We start from the raw sequence: 24,080 nt of genomic DNA, 5'->3' as shown, positions 1-24,080 counted from the left end.
CGTGATGGGACAATGAAGCACGTGTGTGAGCAGTAAAGACAGCAGGCTGCAGAGCCACTGGGGGGCTCAGGCCTGAGGGCACGCAACCCCAACAGGGAACAACTAGCCTGGCAGTCAGGCACACAGCCACGTCTGGGCAGTCCCGGGTGCCAAAAGGCTCCAACGTGACAAGACTGGGAACTAGGCCCAGACTGGTGGCCGTGACAGTGGCAGCGGCAGAAACGGGCAGTCACGGCCATGAGCGAGGGGAAGGATTTGGGCAGGGCTGTGACCCACGTGGGAAGCCAGCTTGTCCGTCCATCATCAGAGCCCATCCCTGTGGAGTCTACACAAATATTTAACTCTTGAACCTGAGCCCCAGAACAGTAAATAATCACAAAATAAGAGCCTACAGTGGGTACTGCAATAAAGCATATTAGGGAGTTATTAAAATTCTCCAAAGAATTTATAATCTCTGGTTTTGAAAACTGCAGCAACATTGTAAATCAAATATCCACAGGCATTGAAATAGAAAGTAAATGGAAAGAATGCTGTATTGGACAGAAAAAAACCCCACTATTTTCATATGAAGCCTCCAATAAAGAAATTATTAACAAGAAAGCCCAGTTTAAAATTAATTTTCCCTATAATGGAAGATGCAGTGATAGAATGCATAAGGTATTTTAAATTATATACAACTCAGGAAGACTCAGTTTCTTGTAGGACCTCCGTAAGTTACAGGAAATGTCAGAGGAAACATTAAAATAACCTTGTACAAATTCATATTTAAAATTAAATTCGGACTTATACAAAATTCATTTGTGTGAAGAATTAAGTCATTTTAATTAGCAATGAATGCGCCTCGGATAAGCCTCATTGGCTACAATACTGCGACTGTGCCAAGCTAGAATGAAATCTTTTTAGAAAAACCGTTCCACAAGAACATCTCCTTCATCTGATTCAGGTGTACTAAAATTTACATTCTAAAAGTTTATCAGAAGTGTATCTCAATGTTGTCATAACCTACAAAGCTCCAGTAGCAGCTGCATCAGCAGAAAGATCTTTCAAAAATCATCAAAATATTTACATCTTGCATTTGCCAGGAGCTAGTAACACCACTTTTAATTACATCAGTTGATGCAGAAATTTTGATATCCTAAACAAATGAATTTGCAGAAAAGCCAGAAAAATCTTATTATAAATCAAGGTATGACATTATTACTATTTATTATATTACATAAAATGACACTGACGTATTACTTTTTTTCAATTTATAAATTTATGTTATTATTCATGTGTCACTGTTATTCCTATTACATTTTGTAAGTAAAATATTTTTAAAGAAAAAATTTACGTTTTAGTACCCTTTAATAGCACGTTTTCCTGCTTTTTGAACAAGGAGCCCTGCACTTTCATTTTTGAGCCTAAAATACTTATTTTAAGTGTAAGTTCCCTAGAGATCTGTTAGTTCCCAATGCCAGGTCTCAATTCAAATTAGTTATTGAAGTGTTTTGGAGGACTGGGTTGGAGAATGTTATTCAATTCTGCATTCGAATCCGAAGGACAGCAAAAGCATTTTTAGTAAAGGGAAGATGTCTAAAGGGGAAGGCTTCCAGGACCATCTATTTCTCCCAATCACAGAAGCTGCCATAATGACAGTGAGGATGGTAGGATACCTCCCCCTGACAGCTGCAGTAATAATAACGATAATGATGGCAATAATAATAGTAAATAAGTCACATTGGCCAATATTTTATTTACCATATCTCGTCCGAGCCTGACTTAACTCGCTATAGCTCATTTAAGTCTTCCAATGACACGGTGAGACTGGTACTAGTACAATGACATTGCAACACTTAGAATACAGGTTAGCTTGTTCTCACATTCACCTAGTGAGCTAGGACTTGTCCCACACCAAATCCCAAGCTTAACCATTCTACTCAAAGTCCACCAACCAAGAGCCAGTTCCTCAGTGAGTGATGTACTGTAACTTTTCTTTCGTCTAGCTCCTTAGCACCGTGAGAGCAATGGGAGAGAGGCGAGCAGCCTGACATGTGCTGCACACACACCTTGAGCCCTTGTTTCTCAGCATGTCCTTTCAGCACCATCTCTGCCGTGAAAAGCTCCCCAATTGCCCCCACGGCCGCCAGCAAGCGTTTGCTTCCTTCTCTGAATCCCAAAGCACTTCAAGCCTCTCTACAGCCATTCAACATCTTCATATCACTATATATCTGTAAGCTACTTAATTGCAGACAGGTAGCTGAATCATCTTTACACCTGCACAGATCCCTTCACACAGTGATTACTAGTCAATTTGTTAAATCAACCGATTTACATGTGAATTTTTGTATGTACAACCCATCTTAATTCCCTTTTAAGTTTTCGTGTTGTAGGAAAAAGTGGTTGGAAGCTACTGATATAACAGCATTGTAAGCCCAAAACATCCATTTTGCACAGAACTAAACTTTAGATCTAAAAAACAACTGAAATAAAGGCAGAAAATACCTTAATGCCATCTTATTCATAATCTGATTCTTAAACTGTTCAGTTTAAGAATTTAAGTTTTACAAAGAGAGCTATGTCGATCATTGAGCTCATATATTTTCAAAGCTCACATTGGTGTCACTGAAAGCCAAGGGAGAGATTCACTCTACCCTTCTAACTCGTGAGAGCTACATCTGGAAGGGAATCAATTAAAAGAGAGAGCATATTACTCATTTTAAATTAATACCAAATCTAGCTCATTCATGGCACAACTACCCAAATATTTTCAGTGTCTTCCAAACCAGGTGATTTTTTCTTTTTTTCTTTTTTTTTGGTATTCTTTCCAGGAAACTTCTAACTTCTAGACTCAGGCTAAACTGAAGCTAATCTACAAGTTTTAGCTCTCTTTTTCCCTTGACAACAGGTGAGTAAGGTCCTGCCAGTCTCATCATGCTGCCTACACTAGTACCTTTCTCAGCAAGAGGAAACTGCAGCTCACCTCCTTGGAAAGATGCCGTTCTCCAAACTTGTTGTCTGACTTCGAAGCCAGCGGCGCTGGTAACTGCTGGAAGAGGATGCAGAGGAGCTTGGAGATGGGAAAGGTGTAATCAAAAGGCTGCTTAGTGAGGCTGTGGGGAAGAAAATTTGAAAGGTGAAAAGTTGAGGCAAATGAGCACTCATTCTAAGTAACCGAAATTTTCAGGTTCTACCAGTCATATCCAGCAGGGGGAGACTATAACTTCTCTGTTACTAAAGACTTCTGTACAGCGAAGAAAACAAATGAGAAGAAACGAGGATTACAGACATAGCACATGTGTCAATTATCGGGCTCTATATTACAAAAGCAAAATAATTATTATTTAATGGAGTGTAGATTGCAGATATCTGATAAAATAATCCACATAACTGTTTATATTGCTACCTGGTAACCAATGTACACTTAACACAAAGTATACAAAATGTATACTTACACATATTGCTTCCTTTTGACTACTTCACTCCATATTTTGAGGTGAAATCTCGGTAAATAAGTTGCTGTTCCACATAATATCCTCTCTCCTGCTCCTCATCTCCAAATACACAGTATTTACCCCTCCTTCTCTCCAGCTCCCCTGCCACTCTATCTGCTGTGAAAGAGAAACCTCGAGTCTTAAATTTATGTTTTCTGCTTGGATTACTTATTTGTCTCTAAGCGTCTCTGCTTCCTCCTGCTAGATAATGTTAGATGCCTGAACTTGGACTTGTAGTGGCATGAGCTGACACACCAGCCCAGACTTCTCTAACAAGCAGAGAGGGATTGGTCCTACTCAGGTAGGCAAAAGGTTTCTTTTAAATCACAGCTGCTTGGTGGGTGTCTACTGGTTTGAAAGACTGGAAGGTGGAGACAGACTTTTTCTCCTTTCACTTTCCTAGGGCTAAAAAATTAGACAATGAAATGTTACTAGTGGAAAAGAAAATGGAGTGTTACAAGTGGCTAGTCAACATTTTCAGAAGCAAATCATAGGGCAAAGGAAATGATTTCAGTACATACAGTGTACTATGCTCATGGATATATCACTTGATGAGGCAGTTTCCCCAAAAGACTATTATATTTTTTATTTACACTTCTACAGGCAGATGGAAATAACCTGACTCTGACCTGTGTTCTTAAATCCTATAAGACTTACTTGTCTATTACCCTATAATCAATAAACAAATGCTGAATGTCCACAATGTGCCAGGTGTTGTGGTAGGCAACTGTGATGCAGTGGTGGGCGAGACACACACATATCTGTCCTCGTGGAGCTTCAAGTCTACAAGAATATCACTGAACTTCCCAGGCTACAAAATTTAAATGCGTAACAACTCAGGCTTCTTTCTACAGCACAGGTCTATAAAATGCTTTTCTTCTAATCTAGTTGATATTCACGAAAAGTTTGTTTGGTAAATCGTAACCACCTTTGTATGCCCTGTGCCCAGGACAGTGCCCTGAACACAACAGACAATACAAGTCTACTGAGCAGCGCCTCCTCACTGAAGAGCTACCTGGATGTGGCTGGCCCAGCAGGTGGCCTCTGTTCTGACCTGGTTTCAACCTTGAGGTTACACTTAAACCTCCAAAATCAAATCCACATTTCAAATAACAGTGAGTGAGTAATTTTACTGAGAATCTTCAAAGGGGATAGAAGAAAGTTTTTCCTCAAAGTCACACAAAATTAGTTAATAATAAATCCTGACTAGACATTTCTGTTCCACCCCCAAGTTCTCCAAGTCCCAGAAGACTCGTGTTCCCTATTCCCAAATCTTCAGGGTCCCTTGTTCCTCTCCCTGTCTTATGCTGAGCAAATCAACTTCTTCTTGTCAGGTGGAGAACACAGTCGAGGCATAGTACCTGTACTATAAATATTTTTTTCTCCCCATTACAGAAGCAAGATGGAGATGACCGTCAGGTTCAATTTTTTCTGGAAATTTTATTGCTGTGTAGCTCAGTTTAGAAAACTGAGTAAAAGCCCAGGCTCCTGGTTCAAATCCCAGCTCTGCCACTCAGTAACTGTGACACTGGGGTAGTTTATTTAACCTGTCAGCTTTCTCATCTGCAAAATGGGGACAATAAAGTACCATACCTCAGTATTTTTCATGAGAGCTGCGATCTGCTAGTGGGCTACGGATTGTTTACTGGATCGAAACCAACATTTAAAAAAGACGAAAACAAAATACACTGCAGTATTAATTGATGAAACTTTTGTTACATATAAAGATGTTTGGTTATTGAATCTTGACAAAAAAATGCATTAGCATGGGCTGCAGACAATAGAAAAGTCTGACAAATGTCGATCGATTTCCTAAGGTTTCTGTGAAGATTAAACAAATCAGTACATGTACAACACTTAGCCCAGTGCCCCATACAATAATGTCAGCTATTCACTCTCTCTCTGCTAATTCTTGGAAAAGGTGGGCTAAATAAGACATTTCAAGGTACTAAAAGGTTATTAATTCTGATTAGTTAACTATGAAAAGAACCTAGGACTTGTAATAGAGACATGAAAGGCAAGGCAAAAAATTAAAATAATAAAAAAGGGAAGAAAATATTCCTTTTCTCATAAAATGGTGAATAATTTTTACTCACCATTTTATAATAAATGAAATATTAAGCTAAAGTACTTAGTGCTATCCAGCATTTTTTCACCAAAATTATTTTAATATTATTTAATAAGATTTTTATGGAAAAGTACTGTGGTATATATCATAAATAAGAGACTCTCAAATGCAAGACCAGGCCTAATGTTAGCCCACAACCTATTGCCACTCATGAGAAAAGGATGGATTCAGATATCTATTCAATCCACATTCAGTGCATTTGTTGCTGGCTAGGCTCACGGTCTGCAAGGCAGTGCAGTGCGATGCAGTGCTAGGGCTTTGCCGTGCACTCCAAGCACCTGAGGAGCTTGTTTAAAAACAGAGCTGCGTGGGCTCTGCCCAGTAAACTCACACCACCTTTGCTTTGGGGCCTGGTGTCTGCAGGATACGGAAAAGGTTTTGCATGAGACTTAAGTGGGGTGCATTCCAGCCCCAGCTGGACTTGTGCCCCCAAATAGCTCTGTGAGCTGGGTAAAGAAATTCTCCAACTGGTGCCTCAGTTATAAAATGTGAGACTTTTAGTTAAATTATTCATAGGCTGTTTCAGCTTTAAAAGTGTTATGTTTAATGCTCCTTAATATTTTTAGTATCATTTTTAGACTTTTTATAATTAGAAAAAAAATGTTATTACATATATGGATTGCAAAACCATTTAAAGTTTTGTGCACTAAGAAAATAAAAAGTGGCCAAAATCCAATCACCAAGAGATTACTATTAACATTTTGGACCTAGTTAACTCTCAATTTAAAAATGTGTCCTTCATCCCCACCCTCCTGCCTGAGGACTCTTCAACTAGCATCCATTTATTCTTACAGAATATATCATTCTGCTGGGTGATGCTGACCATGGGGGAGGCTATGCATGTGAAGGGGGTGCCATATGGGAACTCTCTTTACCTTCCGCCATGAACCTAAAACTGCTCTAAAAAACAAAGTTTATTTGTGAAAAACTGTGTTTTGAAATTAGACTTCTAGAATGTGGCAAGTCTAGAAGGAAAGAGCTAAAGTGGAAGAGTCAACAAATTCATGAAGTTGGTGAAGATGAATCTTCATTCCAGAATGCCAAAGGTCTGCCTGGAAATGTGAGAAGTGGCAAGAAATGAGGCAACTGAGTTCTGCCCAAGCTATAGCACCGATTGCTAAATTCACATGTATAAAAGACAAGGCAAAGCTCAAGGTAAAGGTCTGACAGGAAAGACACAAGGCATTTTTAGATTTGGACAGTTTATTACTTACATAGACAGTGAAAAGAAGAATAAGCCTAAGGTCCCAGGTCCCAGGTCCCAGTAATCCTCATCCAACACTCCAAAAAGGGCAACACTGACACAAAAGGGGTCATATGCCTGCAACATGACTTGTGGGAGCCCCTGGTGCTGGGGAGCCAGTTCTAGACTGCAGCTGAGCAGCTGGATATTCTGCAGCTCTAGTGTGAGCAGGCAGGGTAGAGAACCCCACATCTCATCAGAGCCCTGGAGGTGATGAGAAACTGTCTCATGACAGCTTCCCAGGGGAGACAGAGAAGTGAGTGGGAGGTGACCTCCTAGCAGCTCCTCAGAGGCCTCCCCTTCTCTCGTGTTCCCAGGGGAACGTTAGTTGTACTGCCTAGACTCAAGACTCCAGCTCGAGCCTTTGCCTGTGGGGATGCGTGCCAGGTCAGCAGGGTGCCGCTGCCTTCCCCCTCCACAGACAACAAACACAAACAGCACACTCCCTGACTCCCGCGCCTCTCTACAAAGCACTGTATCAGTTAAGTCGATGAAGGCTTCAGGTACAAATGGGATGTCATTTCGCTTTATTCGACGGTGACCCAGGGGGTAATAAAGAGTCTGACTCCATCTTTTGATGTCTGACTGCTGACTGCTTTCGAGCTTCACCACCACCCCCTTCCCTTTCCTGCCCCACACCTAAGCAAGCTGATGAGCAAGCTGGTGCTCCCTTCACTGGAGCCAGTGGGAAGTCCACACCGCACGCGGGACCCCTCACCCTGGCTCTGCCCCCGAACCACCATAAGAACCCCAGGACAATCTCTTTTCCCTTTCTCTCGAGTCATTCTGTGACTGGCCAGGGAAGGCCACGCTGCCCTCACTGGAAAGCCCCCTTATGTGGGTGACAAATCTTTCCATATCCTTTTGGTGCATGTGCGGTGCTATCGTTCTTGACATCCAAACCAGATTTTGAGTGTGGGGTCCATCGGGCATCTGCACAGCGGCCAAAACGCATGTCCCAGTAAACCCTATGATGATGTGTAGTCTTGCCCTGAAGGTTCGCTTCGAAACAAATAAAAATGTTTGCAAGTACATAGTAGAAGTTCCTCATACCGATCTGCTTATTTTACTACTGTTAAGAACAGAGGAAATGCAGTTTTATAGAGAATGAAGAAAATATTTTTCTTGTTAATGATGTGGACATTTTGATAAGGTAGAGAATCTAAACCTAAGTCAAGGTGATCGATTAGTGAGGCTCTGACCATGGTCTCAGTCCTGATCCTCTGAACCTCACCTGCTCACGCAACTGAGATTTCCAAATTTTAGCTTCTGCTCCAATCTACCTCTTGGAGCCAGCAGACTCTTCTGACTAAAAAATTACCTCAATATCTGTCTCTCTAGACTGGCCTCCTGTGTTCCTCATACTGCTTAATGCCATCATTTCCCACTTGTTTTCCCACGTTAGAAACTGGAGAGTAAAGCTTGTCCCCACCTCCCATGTCCTGTCAGTCACTGAGCCCTGCCTATGCTACCTCCTAGTATGGCTGAATTCTTCCCTCTTCTTTCTCAAGACTTTATTTGAAAACTTCTAAAGGCCCTCTTAAAAATAATCACTAAAAGACACTCTTAAAAATAATTTATCTTTTTGGTTTATATGTGCACAGAGGACATATTCAAAATATCCAAAAGAGAATACAATGAGAGGCATTTCCCCTCCATTCCTGTCCCAGCTTGTACCCCCTTCCAGAGACATCCTATGAATGCACTTATCTATCTTTATATGTAGAGAGAGATCCTGTATATGCCTCCTTTTTTTTTGAAACACAAAAGATAGGCTACTGTAACATACTGTTGATACATCTTTCTCTTTTCGCTTAAAATATGTATCTAAGAGAACTCTTCTATTTTAAGGCATGCTGAGCTGCCTCAGCCCTTTGGACTGCCACAGGGTACTCCTCTACTGGGAAGTATGCAATTTAACCAATCCCTAGTAACAAGCTTTCAGATTTCTTCCAATCTTTTGCTAAGCGACAATATCTCACTTTGTCTCCTACTTCTACTTCTTGTCTTCCACAATAACACTAGAAAAATGGTTTTCAAACTTGTAATGAGTAGAAGTCTATGAATACAAATATTAAATTTTGAATAAAATATATATTTCTCGCTTGACTTCCTTAATACATTCCAAAAATTCAGGGAGTAAGGCAAATACCTTTGAGCAAACTGCTAAAATTATAGCATAAACAACATTGTGAACTAATTATTTAGTTTGTTCCTTTACTAAAGAAGCTTCATTTAAAAAATTGGTCTTTTTAACTAGTTAAGCAATAAATGAGGTGGATATTTTTTTTATTGCTCTATTTCTTATTCTCTCTTAGTGTATGTTACAAACTATGCAAAGAGGAACTGAAGTACTTATTATGAGGAGTAAAATGCATTAAGGACAGATCAGAATTAAGATTTTCTTTCCTGTTATTACAAAAAGCTGCTGGATAACCAAGAAAAGAAGTTGCATATATATTTTAAGATACTATTACAAAAAGGGAGAGAGGGAAAAAGCAATGGACTTATGGATTTATGCTAAATCAGATAATCATTTTATATTAGTTTCACACAGAGTAGTAAGAAACGCCAAAAGTTTGGGGAAATTATATTGAAATAAAGTTAATGGGAAAAAAATCTCTTTATTGTCCATCTCCCTCAGCCCCTTTACCCTTGCTGAATTACAAAGTATCATCAGTAATCTATTTTAGCCATGACTATATTGGTTCAGTTTTTTCTGGAGCAGAGTTTGCGAAGTACCGCATGGATCTAAAATATAGAGCCAATCAAGTGATGTCCCTTAGCTGGCCCCACTAACAAGATTAAATCCAAACTGCTTAGCGTGGCACTGGCGCCATTCAAAACAGCCTTTTATAACCAGCCTCACCTCCTGACATTCCCTCGCATGCCCGACCTTATGTTCTAGTCCTGCCATCGTTCAAACATTGGAACAGTGTACTCTTGAGGATCTACACCCTTGCACTAACTATTTTCAGAAATGCTCTTTTCCTAAACTCTGATGCAGTTCTTTTCTACCTACAAGGTGTCACTCAAATATCACCTCTTCTATGAGGCCACCATTCTGGCTTCCCAGGCAAAGGTACTTACTCTTCCGCTATTCCCACTGCATTTTATGAGGTAGTATCTATCACACTCTACTTTAACTCTTAGTTTACATGTAACTCTTCCTGAGGGCAGGTGCTATATTGCAGGTGCTATATTTTACTCTTCTTCAAAAACACCCCAAATTCTGATAGAGCCTAATAAGATAGGGGTCTAGAAAATTGTTATTCAATAAATTAATGTGACTTGTGGCTGGTCAGGAATCAGTGCTACCCTTGCTAACTCCTTAATTTCAATTGTATCAAACTGGCCTTACTGTGGAACCACCAAAATAATTTAGTTCTCTAACAACAGAGTAAACCACTTTAAGAATTCAAGCCCATGTGGCTCTTTGTATTCCCAGAGGACACTATGCACAGAACAACAAATTTGCCGCTGAACTTGAAATAAGTCCTCCGTCCATTCTGTCCTTTGCAGGTTGCATGCAGAAGGGACTGATGGGAGAAGACAAAGAACTTCAGGTTTCCTTTTGAGGGAGAATTACAAAATCTCCTTTAAAATTCTTTTTTATCCTGGAACAAGTTTCTCTCTATAAACAATGTTTTAAAAACAAACAAACAAAAAAGCTTTTCTAAAGTTACTGCTTTACTGGACTATTGGGAGGGGAAAAAAGGAACCTTAAATTATTCTTCAAACCTAAATTGTCATTATCAGAATTTCTGGTAGCACTCATGAAGCCAGCTGCAAGACGAATTGGTGTCAGCTGTGATTTCGGAGATTTTACTGGAATAGTATGCATAGCTACAAACATTCCCCCACCTCGAAAGGTGCTGACCTAGGTGACCTTGGTAATGAGTGGACACGTGTGAGGCTAAAGGTAAAAGAAACTGTACTTAAGCACCGTACCCTAGTTAATAAAGTCATTCTCTACAGGGGCACATATTAACAACTTTGACACTGCTATATATGTATCCTGAAGTGAAACAACTGATTAAATGGATGGCAAATGGTGAGAGCCAGGTTTCTCACTGTTGGAATAGGAATTTATAGCTAAGCAAGGGGAGGAAAGTAGAATGGTCCATGTGGTAATGGGCTATAAATAATGGAGATCCCAGTACAAACTCATGTTCAACTTAATAAAGATACAGATGTTTCACGTAGCAGTATATATGTATATATATACACACAGGTAGCATGAACTCATATATTTTGCTTGGCAGCTGAGAGGGTATAAGAAATGACACTACAGTAGCAATAAGCGTATCTAGTACCCAGATCTTGGAATCTAATACCATTCTCTAATGAAAGGACAGGGCTCTGTGGCGAAATGGCTGATTCTAGGTCTGGAGTAGGAAACAAGACAAGTCTGGTGCACCTGGTAATGCTAGAGAGTAAGGAAGTGTTCGAAAAACACACACACATGCACGTGCGTGTACACAAACAGTAAAATGTGTATGTTACAGAAACATAGCATCTAACTAAAAGAGCTTCATGGCTTCCATGGACAAAGCTGGAACAATTTGAGCAACTAAATAAAGTAGTACTGGGTTATAACCAAAAGCATAAAATATGTATCTATGAATGAATGAATGAATGAATGAATGGACAAGAGAGAAGAGACAAATCTCCCATGCAGAAAAATTCCCAATAGTTTTATGTAGAACGAAATGACTCAACTATTTTTATTTTACCATAAAAAACATGCCATGTACTTTCCATTACGTGACATCTATAAACCAAACGGGGGGATTAAGGAACAAGTTGCATCTAACAACTTGGGAGCTAAGGGGTACCATGTAGGGTGAAGGGCTCCGGTACCACACAGAAGGAACACAAGGACTCCTTTGAGCTGTGTCTAAGGGCCAGAGCTGGAAACAGAAATGCGTGAAAGGTTGGGAGGAAGGCACCCGAGGCCTGGACACGGCCCTAACGCGTCCGAGCGCCGACCGGCTGGCCTATCCGGTGCAGGCGGCCTGCATCACTGGTGACACCAGCAGGGTGCTCCTAGTCTTCGATGGAAGCTAGAGGCTGTGTGCACAGTGTGGGTTCATCAGGCAAGCCCCACGCCTCTCCAAGTCCTCAAATGCCAGATCATCAGTTCACTACCTCTCTTCTACAGCACAGAAGCCACCTCCAATCAGAATCACAAACCAAAAATCAACAGCACAATCGTGTGCTGAAGCAGAAACCAAGAGATCTTAAAAGCAGTATTAGAAGAATTCGAGTCTTCAAATAAGGAGAGAAGTGGTACCTGAGATAAAATCCAGAATGGTGTGACTCTAGGACAGAAGAAAGGGTGACCAAGTCAGCTGGAAAGCCCTCCCTTAGTCGTAGGTGGATTTATTTCCACACATGCTTTCCTTCCTCTGATTTTACACTGAACACTCAGCAAGCAAATTCCCAGTACAATTAGTTTCACTCTAAAAAGAAATTTCTCAAGATACATTAGTCTCAGATGAGTTTGGGTATTAGAAAAACTTGTCCGTCCATGTTGCACAATCACACCTAGACACTGGACATCAAACGTCTAGACCTTCAGACTTATGAGGCCATCTTAGAATATGCAGAAGAGAAATCTAGAAGATGAGGCCTGTCTTCTATTTTCCCAGTTACATCACCATTATGGATAGTTCACTCTATTAGCTAAACCAGTAAAAGGAAGAACAAATACCTGATCGAGCGATGCCACTGTCCCTGTCTTCATTCTGTCCTCTGCTTGGCATGTCAACTGGAGTGCTGTGTGCTAAGATAAAGGCAAAAGAAAACCATGTTATCGGGCTCTTCGACAAACAAGTTGTTTAAAAATGACTGCAATACTTTTTACATTTCAAAGTAGACTACTGCTAATGATGACTGGCAGAAATTTATACAGAGATTAAGTAGAAATCAAAATTAAATACATAAAACAGATGATGGTGAGAGTTAGAAGAAAACAGAATCAAGTAACTATCTGCCTTAACTATCCTGCTGTAGCATATAAACTTTTTTGAGTGATGCTCATCTCTAAAAATATGAATAATCAACTAATCATGCAGTTGATACAATGAACAGACATTCTCAGGCAGATACTTTTGGCCACTTTCGTCATTATTAATAGTATTTAAATAGCACTGTATTTTCAAAATGCTGTATAATCAGTTTTAGTAGTAATACTGGCAACTCAAGAAAGAGAAATGTTTGAAAACCATTTCATAAATTTAAAAAATGTTTCTCTGTTTATAATCTACTCTCTTGGCAGATACAAAACTCTTATATTCATTTTCAAATATTTTTTCCTCCACTTCTTCTCCATATACACACATATTATTGTAGAGTTACTTAGGAAAACTCATGTCCTGGCATGAATTTTAGAAAACACTAAAGTATTACAGACTTCTAGGAATGTTTCAGATTGATCTAAACTGTATATTTATTGAGTCAGAGGACAGAAGACATATTGCTATAGTCAGCTTGAAGCCCAGGGCCCTGCCTGATTATTATACTTGTCAGCTATTTTTTGAAGCATGTTTATTCTCACAATTTTAAAGAGAATATATAAACATGTTATCCTCACTCTTAAGTAGGTGGGAGGGTGTCAGTTTCATTAGGGTGTCAGTTAACCATGGTGCTTAGCACATTTCAGGCTACAAAGAAGAAGAGAATGCCATCTGCCACAAATGCAACCTTTAATGTTAGTGATGCAGGTTCCCCACAATTGTTAATCATGCCAGACCACAGGAGACATTCAACAGCCTTAGCTGGAAAGCCAATTAAATATCAGATGTTACCTACCCAGAGGGACCGAGATGATTATACCTGTAAAGAACCTAGAAACTGCATATAAACTACTTTGGAGAGAGAGAGAGAGAGAGAGAGAGAGAGAGAGAGAGAGGAAGAGACAGTTATGTGTTTTCCATGCTCTCATTAGAGTGACTTTTGAAGAAGCTATGCAGGTAGGATGCAGGTGAATAAATGGATGAATGACACCATGGTAAAGGGAAAAGGTTCATAGCAGCAGAAGAGGCCTAGGAAAATCAGAAAATATAATCCTCTTAGAAACACTAAGGGCTCATTTCACACCGAAATCAGCTTACCCTGGGGTATTATCAAAGACATTTACAATAGAGGTTCATTGGTGAAATTTTCAAAACACCATGAACTTGGCTGCATTTGAAACTAATATCTCCAGAGCCCCTTGGATTTCTAGAGAGGCACCAAATAGGATTTTTTCCTAAGAACCAGCACAGGATTTATTAACATGTGTGTGGGTCACACTGTACTCAGCATTCCACACAAACCTGCAAAGAAAGAAGCACTCCGGGTGAGCCGGAGAGGTCCTCCTTCTGCTACCCCCTGCAGCAGCTTGCTGCTGCATGCCTGCAGCAGACCTAGGGACAGACACACACAGAGGAGGGCAAACAAAGTACACACAAAAAAATAAACACAGATTAAAGATAATGCAAAAAAAAACACCAAACAACACAACAAACTCAAATAAAGCAAAACATACACCAACAACAGCGGTATTCAGAAAGAAAGAACCCATTGATGTGGCCAATATACCTAGGTTACTTCCAGTACGACAAGGACCCAGGTTATTCTGATTTGTGTTCAGTTTTCCCAGACTGGGATCCTGGTTGATGTACTCAAAGCTGTCTTGCAAGCTAAATCCAGAGAGGGGAAGGAAGGGAGAGAGAGAAGAAAAAACGTCAAGAAGTGAATAAAGCTGTATTCTAACAGACTCTCAAATACAAACAGCTTATCAGTTGCTCATTATGCATTTAGTCATTTCTTTATAAATGAATAAAGTCTCACATTCTCCCTACCAAAGGGAATTAAACTTTAGGGGAATTCGTTGGAGGAAAAGACAAGAAAAGCTTTTGGGAGGTAGTTCAACCTATAAAAGTAAACAATGCTTTCCTAACAGTTTCACATTACGTAATGGGATACCAAAGTCTACAAATTTTGATTCAGTGACTGACACCTAGGATATTGTTATTAATTTCTAGGTTTTGCTTTAGTGACTGACCCCCAAGATGTTACTATCCATTTCAAAGATAATTTTACATAAACCTCCAAAATGAAATTAATTTGGACTCGTAGTTAACATCTAGGAGCAATTCGACACCTTTTTACATGAGAAGGCACTAACAGAAATTGATAAAATTCTAGAAGAGTTCAAGCTTAAAACACCTGAGGTTAGGATTCTCATAAACAGAAATGTCCAGGAAACAGAATTTAATAATTCATTATATTTACTATAAGCAGACTTAGTCAAAATGGTACCCACACCTACAAAGGAATATATATTTAATTTCCCAGTATTATAAAAAATAGCCTCCTCTTGACCACTAAGAATGTTCTTTAAATTTATTACAAACATTTCTTTCAAACTTACCAAAGCATAACAAATGTCTCATAAGTTTATTCAAAAAAGAAATATATGAACTATTTCTGTTTGCAAAGTTCAAAATATGTGAACAAATGTACCAGAATGAGAGTTAAGTTAGAGATGTCAGTATCTTTAGTCTACGCAGAAGCATAAAAGTAGAGGGAGAAAAAACTCAGGAGCAAAACTCAAAATATTGCATGCCCTACCGACCAATCACAGAGGCTACAGTGACAGAAACAATCCATCCCGCCACACGGGTCCATAGCAATCTGGAAAAACTCACTATACTTCATCCCTTTAAAAATAAACAAACTAACAAACAAACAAGTTTTCAATTTTTTTTAAAGGATAAAACAATGTTAAGTACCATAAACCCATTAATGTGGCCCCTCCTTTTTTTCCCTTCGCATTTTGTTTTCCAAGAGAGGAAATCTTGGTGATGGCATTAGGAAAAGGTGGGTAACAGACGGAGACCCAACAGACACAGAGAAGCAGTTATTCGCCTCTAAGGCCACCTGGTAAAGTCAAAGGCCTCTTCACGCTCACTGTGAATAGAAAAAGGGCCACTTTTAAGATCCTTTTGTTAACGTGGACTCATCCTGCTTCTCACTTCAAAATGCGCAATGGCCCTCAAAGAATTACTGTTTAGAAATAGCCACTTAAAAAAATGGGGGCAAGTGCAGAGCCCCACACTTACTTATTTGCACTCCCACAGAAGCTGCCCATTCTCGCAGAGAAGACTTTACTAATCATGAGTTGGGGAGGAGAACTGGAAAAAAGGAAAGAAGAGGGAGAAATGAATTTTTGAATTAAAGAGTCAATATCACCATTCCATTTCTCACAAGTAGTAGAAAAAGAAGCCCAAACTCACCGTATGTAATGTATCTTTAAGGTGGAGCCTTTGTAACTCATTGCAACTGAGCCAAACATCATCTCCCCAAGCATGTTGACGTCGGAAGCTGGTCTTGTGTACTACCACACATGAAATAAACCAAAATCGAAGTTAGCGTGTGGCACAACACGATGCGCAATGCCATAGAAAATAATGTTTATTAGTTTCTGGGTCTCTCCTTAGTTTAGTGGGTAATTAAAACTATTTTTCAAAGCATCAATTGATCATTTTATAATCTTAATCTATATTGGCGATTGCCTATTTTTCCCCAAATGACTACTAATGTTGACAATTTCTTTATACACAACATCTTCACACAGGATCCAAGTGTTTTCTCAGAGTTCATTTTTAATCTTTGTTGTGAGAAACAAATATTTTCATTATCTCCATTTATAAACTCTAGATAGAAAGAATAGGTTATGAAAGAAACAGGGTAACTATTCTCTTGCGACTAAGAATACATCTTAAGGGAAAACAAAAATATGCTTGGGTATTATTCAAGTGAATAATGAACACTGTTGAACGAAACGCCAGTTGGTGCAGGTGGGGTTTTGTGAGGGTCCAAAAGGTAACTGACAGTCTGGTGCTGCTAAAGCTTTACAAAAATATTTTGACAATATTTGATGATCTTAGCTTCTGACCAGTCTTTCTCATCCCTTTTGTCATCCAAAAGGGTGCACTGCCCTCTCTTCTTCCTTCTCTCCCTCTCTCCCTCTCTCCCTCCCTCTCTCTCTCTGTTTGCTTATGAACTGACTGCAGCCTCCTCCTCCAAACTGCTCTGGGATGACCTCTGCCTCTCTGTCAATCCAAAGGACGTTTTCCAGTTTGCTTTCTTACAGGTGTCTAAGAATATCTGACGCTCTTAATAACCCTCCTTCTGAATCTCTTCTTTCCCAGATCATCCCTTGAACAGGGCTGATCCTCAGAGGGCTCTCTTACCCCTGTCTGCATTCTCCAATCTTCTGATTTTGGTTATTCTTTACATAGACGTGACCCCCACATCTTTATTTCTAGGCCTAGACATCTCCTTGAGTTCTAGAATCCTATATCTAAATGTATCCACTCATGTTTTATAACATTTGAATGTTACGAGCATGCTATGATAAGTGAATGGATGCACTGGATACAGGATTCTAAGTGCTGGTGATACACTGACAAGCAGGCTAGCTATAACCCCAGCACAGCTTGATCAAAACAAAACAACCATCTCTCTGTGACCCAGCCTACCCGCAAGATTCTCTGCTAGTATGCTTTCCACCCAAGCAAAAACATGGGAATCATCCTTAACACTTGCTTCTCAATTTTTAAACTCCGAATACATACACATCTACATATACATGCACAAGTACACACACATAAAAACACACATCTACACACTTACTGACACATGTTTGCAGAGGAGGAAAGAAACACAAATCTATCACCCTTGTTTACCGAGCCTCCTTCTGTGGTTCCAGCTCACACTAATCTCCTCTCACTAAATGCAGACAGAAACCAACTGGCCTTCACATTCTTTATTAATAACTTCCACCACCTCCATTTTACATTCTGCTTTATTTGAGGTACAAGGTCCACATAGCAACTATGATTCTCAACTAGCTGAAAATTTCACTTTATGCTTTTTTAAGATTCGGGAGCACTGTGAAATAAGGGCAATTTAAACTCATGGCACAAATTCCGACCAGGAAATTAACAAAGTTCCATAGATCCAGGGTTGTTGGTAATTTCCTTGTCTTTGTTTTTCAAGCGACATGATAGAAAAAATTCTACAGGGTTCCAAAAAGAAAATGTTGATATATCTTCCATCGATTAATAACTCTTCTACTATTCATTATTTATGAAACATTTATTCTCTTATATCTACTTAGCTAATATTTCTCAACAACCCTAATTCCTATCCTCGATGACCTTACTTACACACACACACACACACAAACACACACAGCATAAAAAATGCTACCAGCCCTCCATTCTTCACACTCACTCAAGTTAGGTCTTGCCATTTCTTTCTTCTATACAAGGATTTCTTCCTTCTCTACTGATAAGTGCTATTTTCTCAGGATGCCCATATACATTCCTGGAATCCTCAGAGTTCTTATAACAAAACTGAAAAATACATGTTTATAATAAAACTGAAAAATACACCTTAATTAATCTGCTTCTGACAATGAAGAAAGCAAAACAATATTTGCAATATTTCTTCCTCATTTGGTATGTATTAAACTGGATCATCTCTGCTCGATTATAGTTTTTATCAAGAGATAAAAGCCATAGTGTTAGAACAGCACTGACGTGAAGCATTTAAGAGCACATTTTGTAATACGTACTCTCATATTCCTGGAGTAGAACCCTCCAGCAGGCATTATTCCTTGTAAAGAAATTACAGTAAATGACCTCAGCCCTCTGGGGTATTCCACACGGAAGGTTTTACCTGGTATTTTGGAAGCTGCTCCTTAGCATGTTGTAAAGATCCCCCAGAGGAACTATGGGAAGAGATGCTGCTGCTGCTGCTGCTGTCGCTGCTGCTGCTTCCCTGACAGCACTTGGCTGACATTTTAATAGGGACATCCTCCGTTTTCTGGGTTAAAAGAAACAGGCAAAGTAAAGTACTGCTAAATATATCAGGCCTCCTCGATACGAGTCCTTTGTTAAAACATGTGTTACGTTGTGCCCAAGTTGCATAGAAAGCCAGAAGCTTTTATTTTTCTTTTAATGAGGACAAAAATGTGGTCCCCGAGAGTCTACAACATTGCGGGGGCGAGGAGAATGCTGGAGAAGGGAACTAGACAGAAGGTGGTGAGCTGCATGTTAAGACTTTATTCTCCTTAAATAATGCAACTATTATTTATATTTCAATTCATATTTTAAAATCATCAATGAGCTCTGATCTGTTTTCATTAGAAGATTTTTAATACTATATAGTCATAATCTATAAAACTGATGAGAAAAACATCAGCTTCAACTTTAAATTTTTACTAAGTAAATGGAACTAGGAAAGCAAAACTCCTGATGTGAAAAAACTGAGCTTGTGTTTTTAACAACACACCTCCTTTAGAACTCCTTTAGTAAGGTAATAGGGAAGAAAATCATGAGGTTAAGTTTGTGAAAGATGAACCCCAAACTCTGAAACAGGAGCTACTGCAAATTACACAGCATGTGATAGAAACTGAGCCTGTAGAGGTTAGGGGTAATAGAAGATGATCTACTATATAGTCCCTAAGTAGAGTTCACTGCTAATTTTTATGACATAAAGTATAAAGGTATACCTTTATTAATTTTTCCCTCTCTCCTACATCAAAATATACTACTCCCTACAGAAGCATCCTGTGCCCTCTGTGATAAGTTGTTGCTATTCTAAGTCTTATTTGCTTTTTTGTGTGCAGCTTTTGCTTGGAAAAACATGACTGCAACTGTAGCTTATCTAATCTCCAATGTGACAGTCACACTGGTGGTCTAATGCAAATGCCTGCAGTCATGTGCTTGATACAAACTCATGATGTTTTGTGCTTGCCAAGGGGATGGGGGGCTGAAAATGGGTAAAGAATGTAAAGAAAACACAAACTGTGCTGGCTCATTAACAGTCATTCCTGCAGTGATGGCTTTCAAAGTTGTACTTGGTGATTCCTGAGCATCTGGCACTCCCTTAACACCCTCTTCAGATCTAGCTGTTACTTAATACCACTTAAGCCAGAAACATAGCCCCTCAGAGAGCCTAAAGTGACACGAAGTCCGCACCTGCTTCACAGACTGCTAGACCCTTTGGCTGGGATACAACATTCTCGGCAGTCTATAATTGGAGACAGCACCTGGTACAGTAAATAGAGTACCAACTGGACTCTTTCTGTAGCCTTGGACATGTTGCAAACCTCCCTGGACCTAGATGCCTTTTTGATTAAATGAGTGCTTCAAAGAAACTTATGTTCCAGACTCCAGTGTTATCACCACTCTGATGTACTAAAGATTCCAGCTGCTTTTTGAAACCGGTGAGAAGTTTTTCCTCTCCACCTGTTTCCACCATTAGGGGCCCCACTGATGGAGTGTGGGTGTTCAACTAAACCATCTGTGCAAGGCCTTCGGGGAAACAGGAAATGATGTGGAAAATAAAGAGAAGCCATGTCCTGTCCACCAAACAAAGGGTCAAGTGTCGGCTCACGTAAACTTCACTACAAATCTACCATTAGAGCCTACAGATGAATCACCTGAGATTTCAAGTCCCACCCCCAACCTATCTAGCAAGCCCAGCAACTACTGTAATGATTAGCTACCTGGCAGACTTCCACTTTAAAGCGCCATGGAATCCACCCAGCTAAACTGCCTTTCACCAAAGACTTCCTTCCTGCAGAAACAATCCTTATCAAAAGCAGGAAAACAGCCCCTAGGCTCTGATGAGACAAAGACCATGACATAAACTATTCATTTACTTTACTTAATTATACATTATGTAAAGTGCCAGAATTTGGTGAGTATGGGATGCAAATTATTGAACACAAAAGGAGTCAATACAAATGGTTTTATTTAATTTCCAGACAGCCAAATAAATATTGAAAAGAGAATGAAAGGCCTAAAGGTGACAACTTAAAAGTACCCTGGACTGATGTCCAGAAGACTCAGAGAGGACCAGTCTCTGCTCCTCACCTAAACACATCACTTCACTGTTCCTATTCTGGCTCCAAGAGATCGAGAGCTGCTCTGTCCTCACTGTCCCCACTCCCAGACTCCATCCCCCAAACCTCACCCCACATCTCTACCACCACCCTGCCTTCCACTAAGAAAAGGAAATAAGTAAAAGTTTCCTTGGTCAGACAGGTTTGAGAAGCGCTCCCTTTTGAAGATGGCACAGGACGTTAGCATACTGAAGGCCTACTCTGAGGAACACTCCATAATCCTGTTTAATCCAGTGCTCTGTAATACTGCCTATGAGAAATACTAGACAGAATGATCTATTCACTTCCCTTTAGGCTAGCACTTTATGAATCTAGTGTTCTCAGATTCCCCATTACATGGCACATATTTGGCAACAAAATCCTACTAGATTGCCACTCACCAACCAGCAGATTCACCTCTAGTAATATTTACGCTGCACTGCTTAGCACTTGTCATGATTACTTGCTAACAGCTTCACCTATGTGTGTTAATAAGAATACACATGCAGCCAGCGAGGGTGCTTATGTTTCTTCTGAACTATTAATGGCAGTGTACAATAGAGCACAAAGAGACAATTATGGACTAATAAATAATTGTTCAGACAGGTGGTGAAAAGGCACAAACAAAAAAGATGAAAGCAAATCCAAATTTCCTACCTGAGTTGCCACCTCTTCAATCTTGTGAACAGCCTTAGAATCAAACAAGACTTGTCTGCCTCTCCTTTCACAGTCCTGGTAAACTATCAGGCGAATCTCGTTCAGGTCAAGCTCTGAACATGACCAACTGTGGATTAGAAAGGGAGAGAGAAGTTATGTTACCTGCAACACTTGGAATAACCATCGCAAGAGGAGTTTTCCAGCCGATGTGCCCGCAGGCACCTTCGGAAGACTGCAGAAGTGCAGACAGTGATCCCTTCAGACCTGGGGCGGACAGCCTCGTCTTTGGACTCCAATAGGCCACACGAATATAGCCAATGTCCATGGCAAAGGTTGGGAAGATCACTTCAAATAATAAATCACTGCAGAGAAAGCTTCTCCTTCCAAAGCTACTTTGGGCAAGGATGATAGCCAGAAATCACAAGGAAATGTGGAGAGAGCTACATTTGGATGTCTGGGTTCTGGTCTAGGAGGGTCACTGGGCAGGGAACCATTTGGAGCAAGTCAATAGAGCCTTGTCTCCTCCTTTCCCACCCACCCACCCAAGCTCAGGTCCAACTGAGAGGAATTAAATATCTTAAAATTTAGTACTTTTTTCTATGAAGGCTGGCTCTGATACAGACGTTTTGAAAACCAACTGTATCACTATACAGCGTCTGAACTGCTATAAGAAATAAAGGAAGCATGGCTCATGCATTAAGGAAATCAAAAGCCACTGGGATAAAACTGCTCTAAACACAGGTTTGTTCTTGAGTAATAAATGAAATCAGAACGTGAGAGCTATAGAAAGGGTACTCATTTAAAATGCGCTGCTTCGGACGTATTCAGTTATTAGTCTGTTAATCCATTCAACACATATTTGAGTGCCTACTATGTTCCAGGAACTGTGGTTGACGTTAAGAGATTCAGCAGTTAATTAACTAAACAGATTTGGTCCCCACACTCGTGTGGTGAATGCTGGGCCAATAATCATATATAAATGCAAAACTACAGACTGTCCTAGTGAAAAAGGAAATGAAAAGATGTAACAGGAATCTCATTTTTAGATTTAAGGGGTGGGGGAGAAGAGCAAGGAAGTCCCTAAGGATTTAAGGAAGTGATATTTAAACAAAACTTGAAGAAGGAAGAGTTAAAGAAATAAGAGCACAATAGGAAGAGGGAGGGACATGGTAGGATCTAAGACTGATGTGTTAGAGGGAAAAAAAAAAAATAGCCTGAGGGAGAAAGAGAGCTCCAGATGCAGGCCGGGAAGGCAGGCAGGGGCCTGGATCATGCCCTAAATGCAATGAGAAGCCAAAGTAAACAAAGGTTGATAAACTCAGGTCTACACTTTTTTTTAAAAGTTCAATGTGGCTGCTCTAAAGAAAACAGGGGATAGATTAAGACTGGAAGCAGGAAGGCCACAGAGAATTTATTCTGTGTTCAGGTCCTTCATAAGGCAGGCTGGAGTGATAGCTAAGGAGGTGGAGGAAAGGTGACAAACACTGCAGGGGTGTTTAAGGGGCCGACTTGATGAGATTTAGTGGTGGCCTGGATGGGTGCCTGAGGCAAAGAGGGGTGCTAACTGCTTAGAGACCGCTGGAAGAGGAGTTGGCCCGAAAGGATGGAGAGTGGATAATTAGACAAGGAAAGCAAACTGTCAAACTAAAAGCTAGTTTAACTGAAGTAAAGCCAGACACGTTTGGATTTTTAAGTTTCGACTTCTCCACCAGCACAACGACAGCATTCATGCCCACCCTGCGAACAGGCTGTGGGAATGAAATGAAATATGTAAAGTGCCACACACACACACACACACACACACACACACAGCGAGCTCTCCAAACGGCAGTAATTACTGAAGAGAACTGTCTGTGCTGATTTTTTAAAAAACTTGATGCAGTGCCTGGTACCCGATCACAAATTGTTCATTATTGGACCTTTCCTTTTTCAGGCAGCAATAGCTAACATTAAACATGTTCTTTTAGGGTAGATTTATTTTCTTAAGTACCAGCACCAAAAGGCATAAAGTCCTGGTTGTAACTTTTTTCAACAACCTGCGTTCTAAGCTACTAAGCCCAGTATCCCTTCCTCCTAATTTTAGTAACAACATGGCAAGTTTATTTTGGAAATCATTTTTCTTCTACTCTGAGTCCAGAGGCAGTCCATGTTCCAGGCCTGGCCGATCAGACAGGGCCGTATGACCCCAGCTAGGCTGTCCCCACACTTAGTTGCTCGTCTGGTAAGAGAGGTAACCTTGGAGGTGCCGGTACCTATTTTTTGATATTATGAGGTGACGGCCTATCTGAAAATGAAGTCAATGTGTAGGAAAGCAGAGCTGGGCCACAAACAAGACAGACTCCTGGTAACAATCGAAGCCAGCTGCTCCTGAGTGAACACAGTTTTCTGTTACTTACAACTGAAAACTGTGCCCCAAACCACTACATTTTAAAATTACATGAGGTCACTAAAAACACCCTCTGAAATTATTAAAACATAGTACAGAGATTGAAATTATTAAAAGCGAACAATCAACGGAACTTAATTGCCTTGTGTTTTTTTATTCAATCTATTTTGTCCCAACAATTACATTTTGCCAAAACAGCATTATAATTTACAGCGTAAATTGTTCTATCCTTATTTTTGAGG

At 40.1% G+C, this 24,080-nt stretch overlaps 1 protein-coding gene and 1 non-coding gene across 6 annotated transcripts in view; both read right to left on the bottom strand.

Annotated features, from left to right (window-relative positions):
- The window catches only part of FNIP2 (folliculin interacting protein 2), a 114,005-nt gene that overhangs the window by 37,461 nt on the left and 52,464 nt on the right, over positions 1-24,080 (bottom strand). For 3 of the 5 annotated variants that reach the window (XM_039876256.1, XM_039876257.1, XM_039876254.1), the window contains exons 2-9: positions 21,453-21,579; positions 18,584-18,730; positions 16,132-16,232; positions 15,958-16,029; positions 14,432-14,532; positions 14,167-14,256; positions 12,561-12,632; positions 2,963-3,092 (exon numbers count right to left, since the gene is read on the bottom strand). In XM_039876256.1, coding sequence (XP_039732190.1) covers positions 2,963-3,092; positions 12,561-12,632; positions 14,167-14,256; positions 14,432-14,532; positions 15,958-16,029; positions 16,132-16,232; positions 18,584-18,730; positions 21,453-21,579 — 840 coding nt within the window. The remainder of the gene's footprint in view (positions 1-2,962; positions 3,093-12,560; positions 12,633-14,166; positions 14,257-14,431; positions 14,533-15,957; positions 16,030-16,131; positions 16,233-18,583; positions 18,731-21,452; positions 21,580-24,080) is intronic. The other 2 variants (XM_039876259.1, XM_039876258.1) reach the window with 1 other exon arrangement.
- LOC120613671 (U4 spliceosomal RNA) lies at positions 738-885 on the bottom strand. Its single transcript, XR_005655749.1, has one exon. It is a non-coding gene; the product is annotated as a U4 spliceosomal RNA (small nuclear RNA).

This window comes from Pteropus medius, unplaced genomic scaffold, assembly GCF_902729225.1.
Source record: "Pteropus medius unplaced genomic scaffold, Ma_sr-lr_union100, whole genome shotgun sequence".
NCBI lineage: Eukaryota > Metazoa > Chordata > Mammalia > Chiroptera > Pteropodidae > Pteropus > Pteropus medius.
The sequence above is the reverse complement of the archived record's forward strand: the minus strand, read 5'-3'. Positions and strand labels throughout refer to the sequence as shown.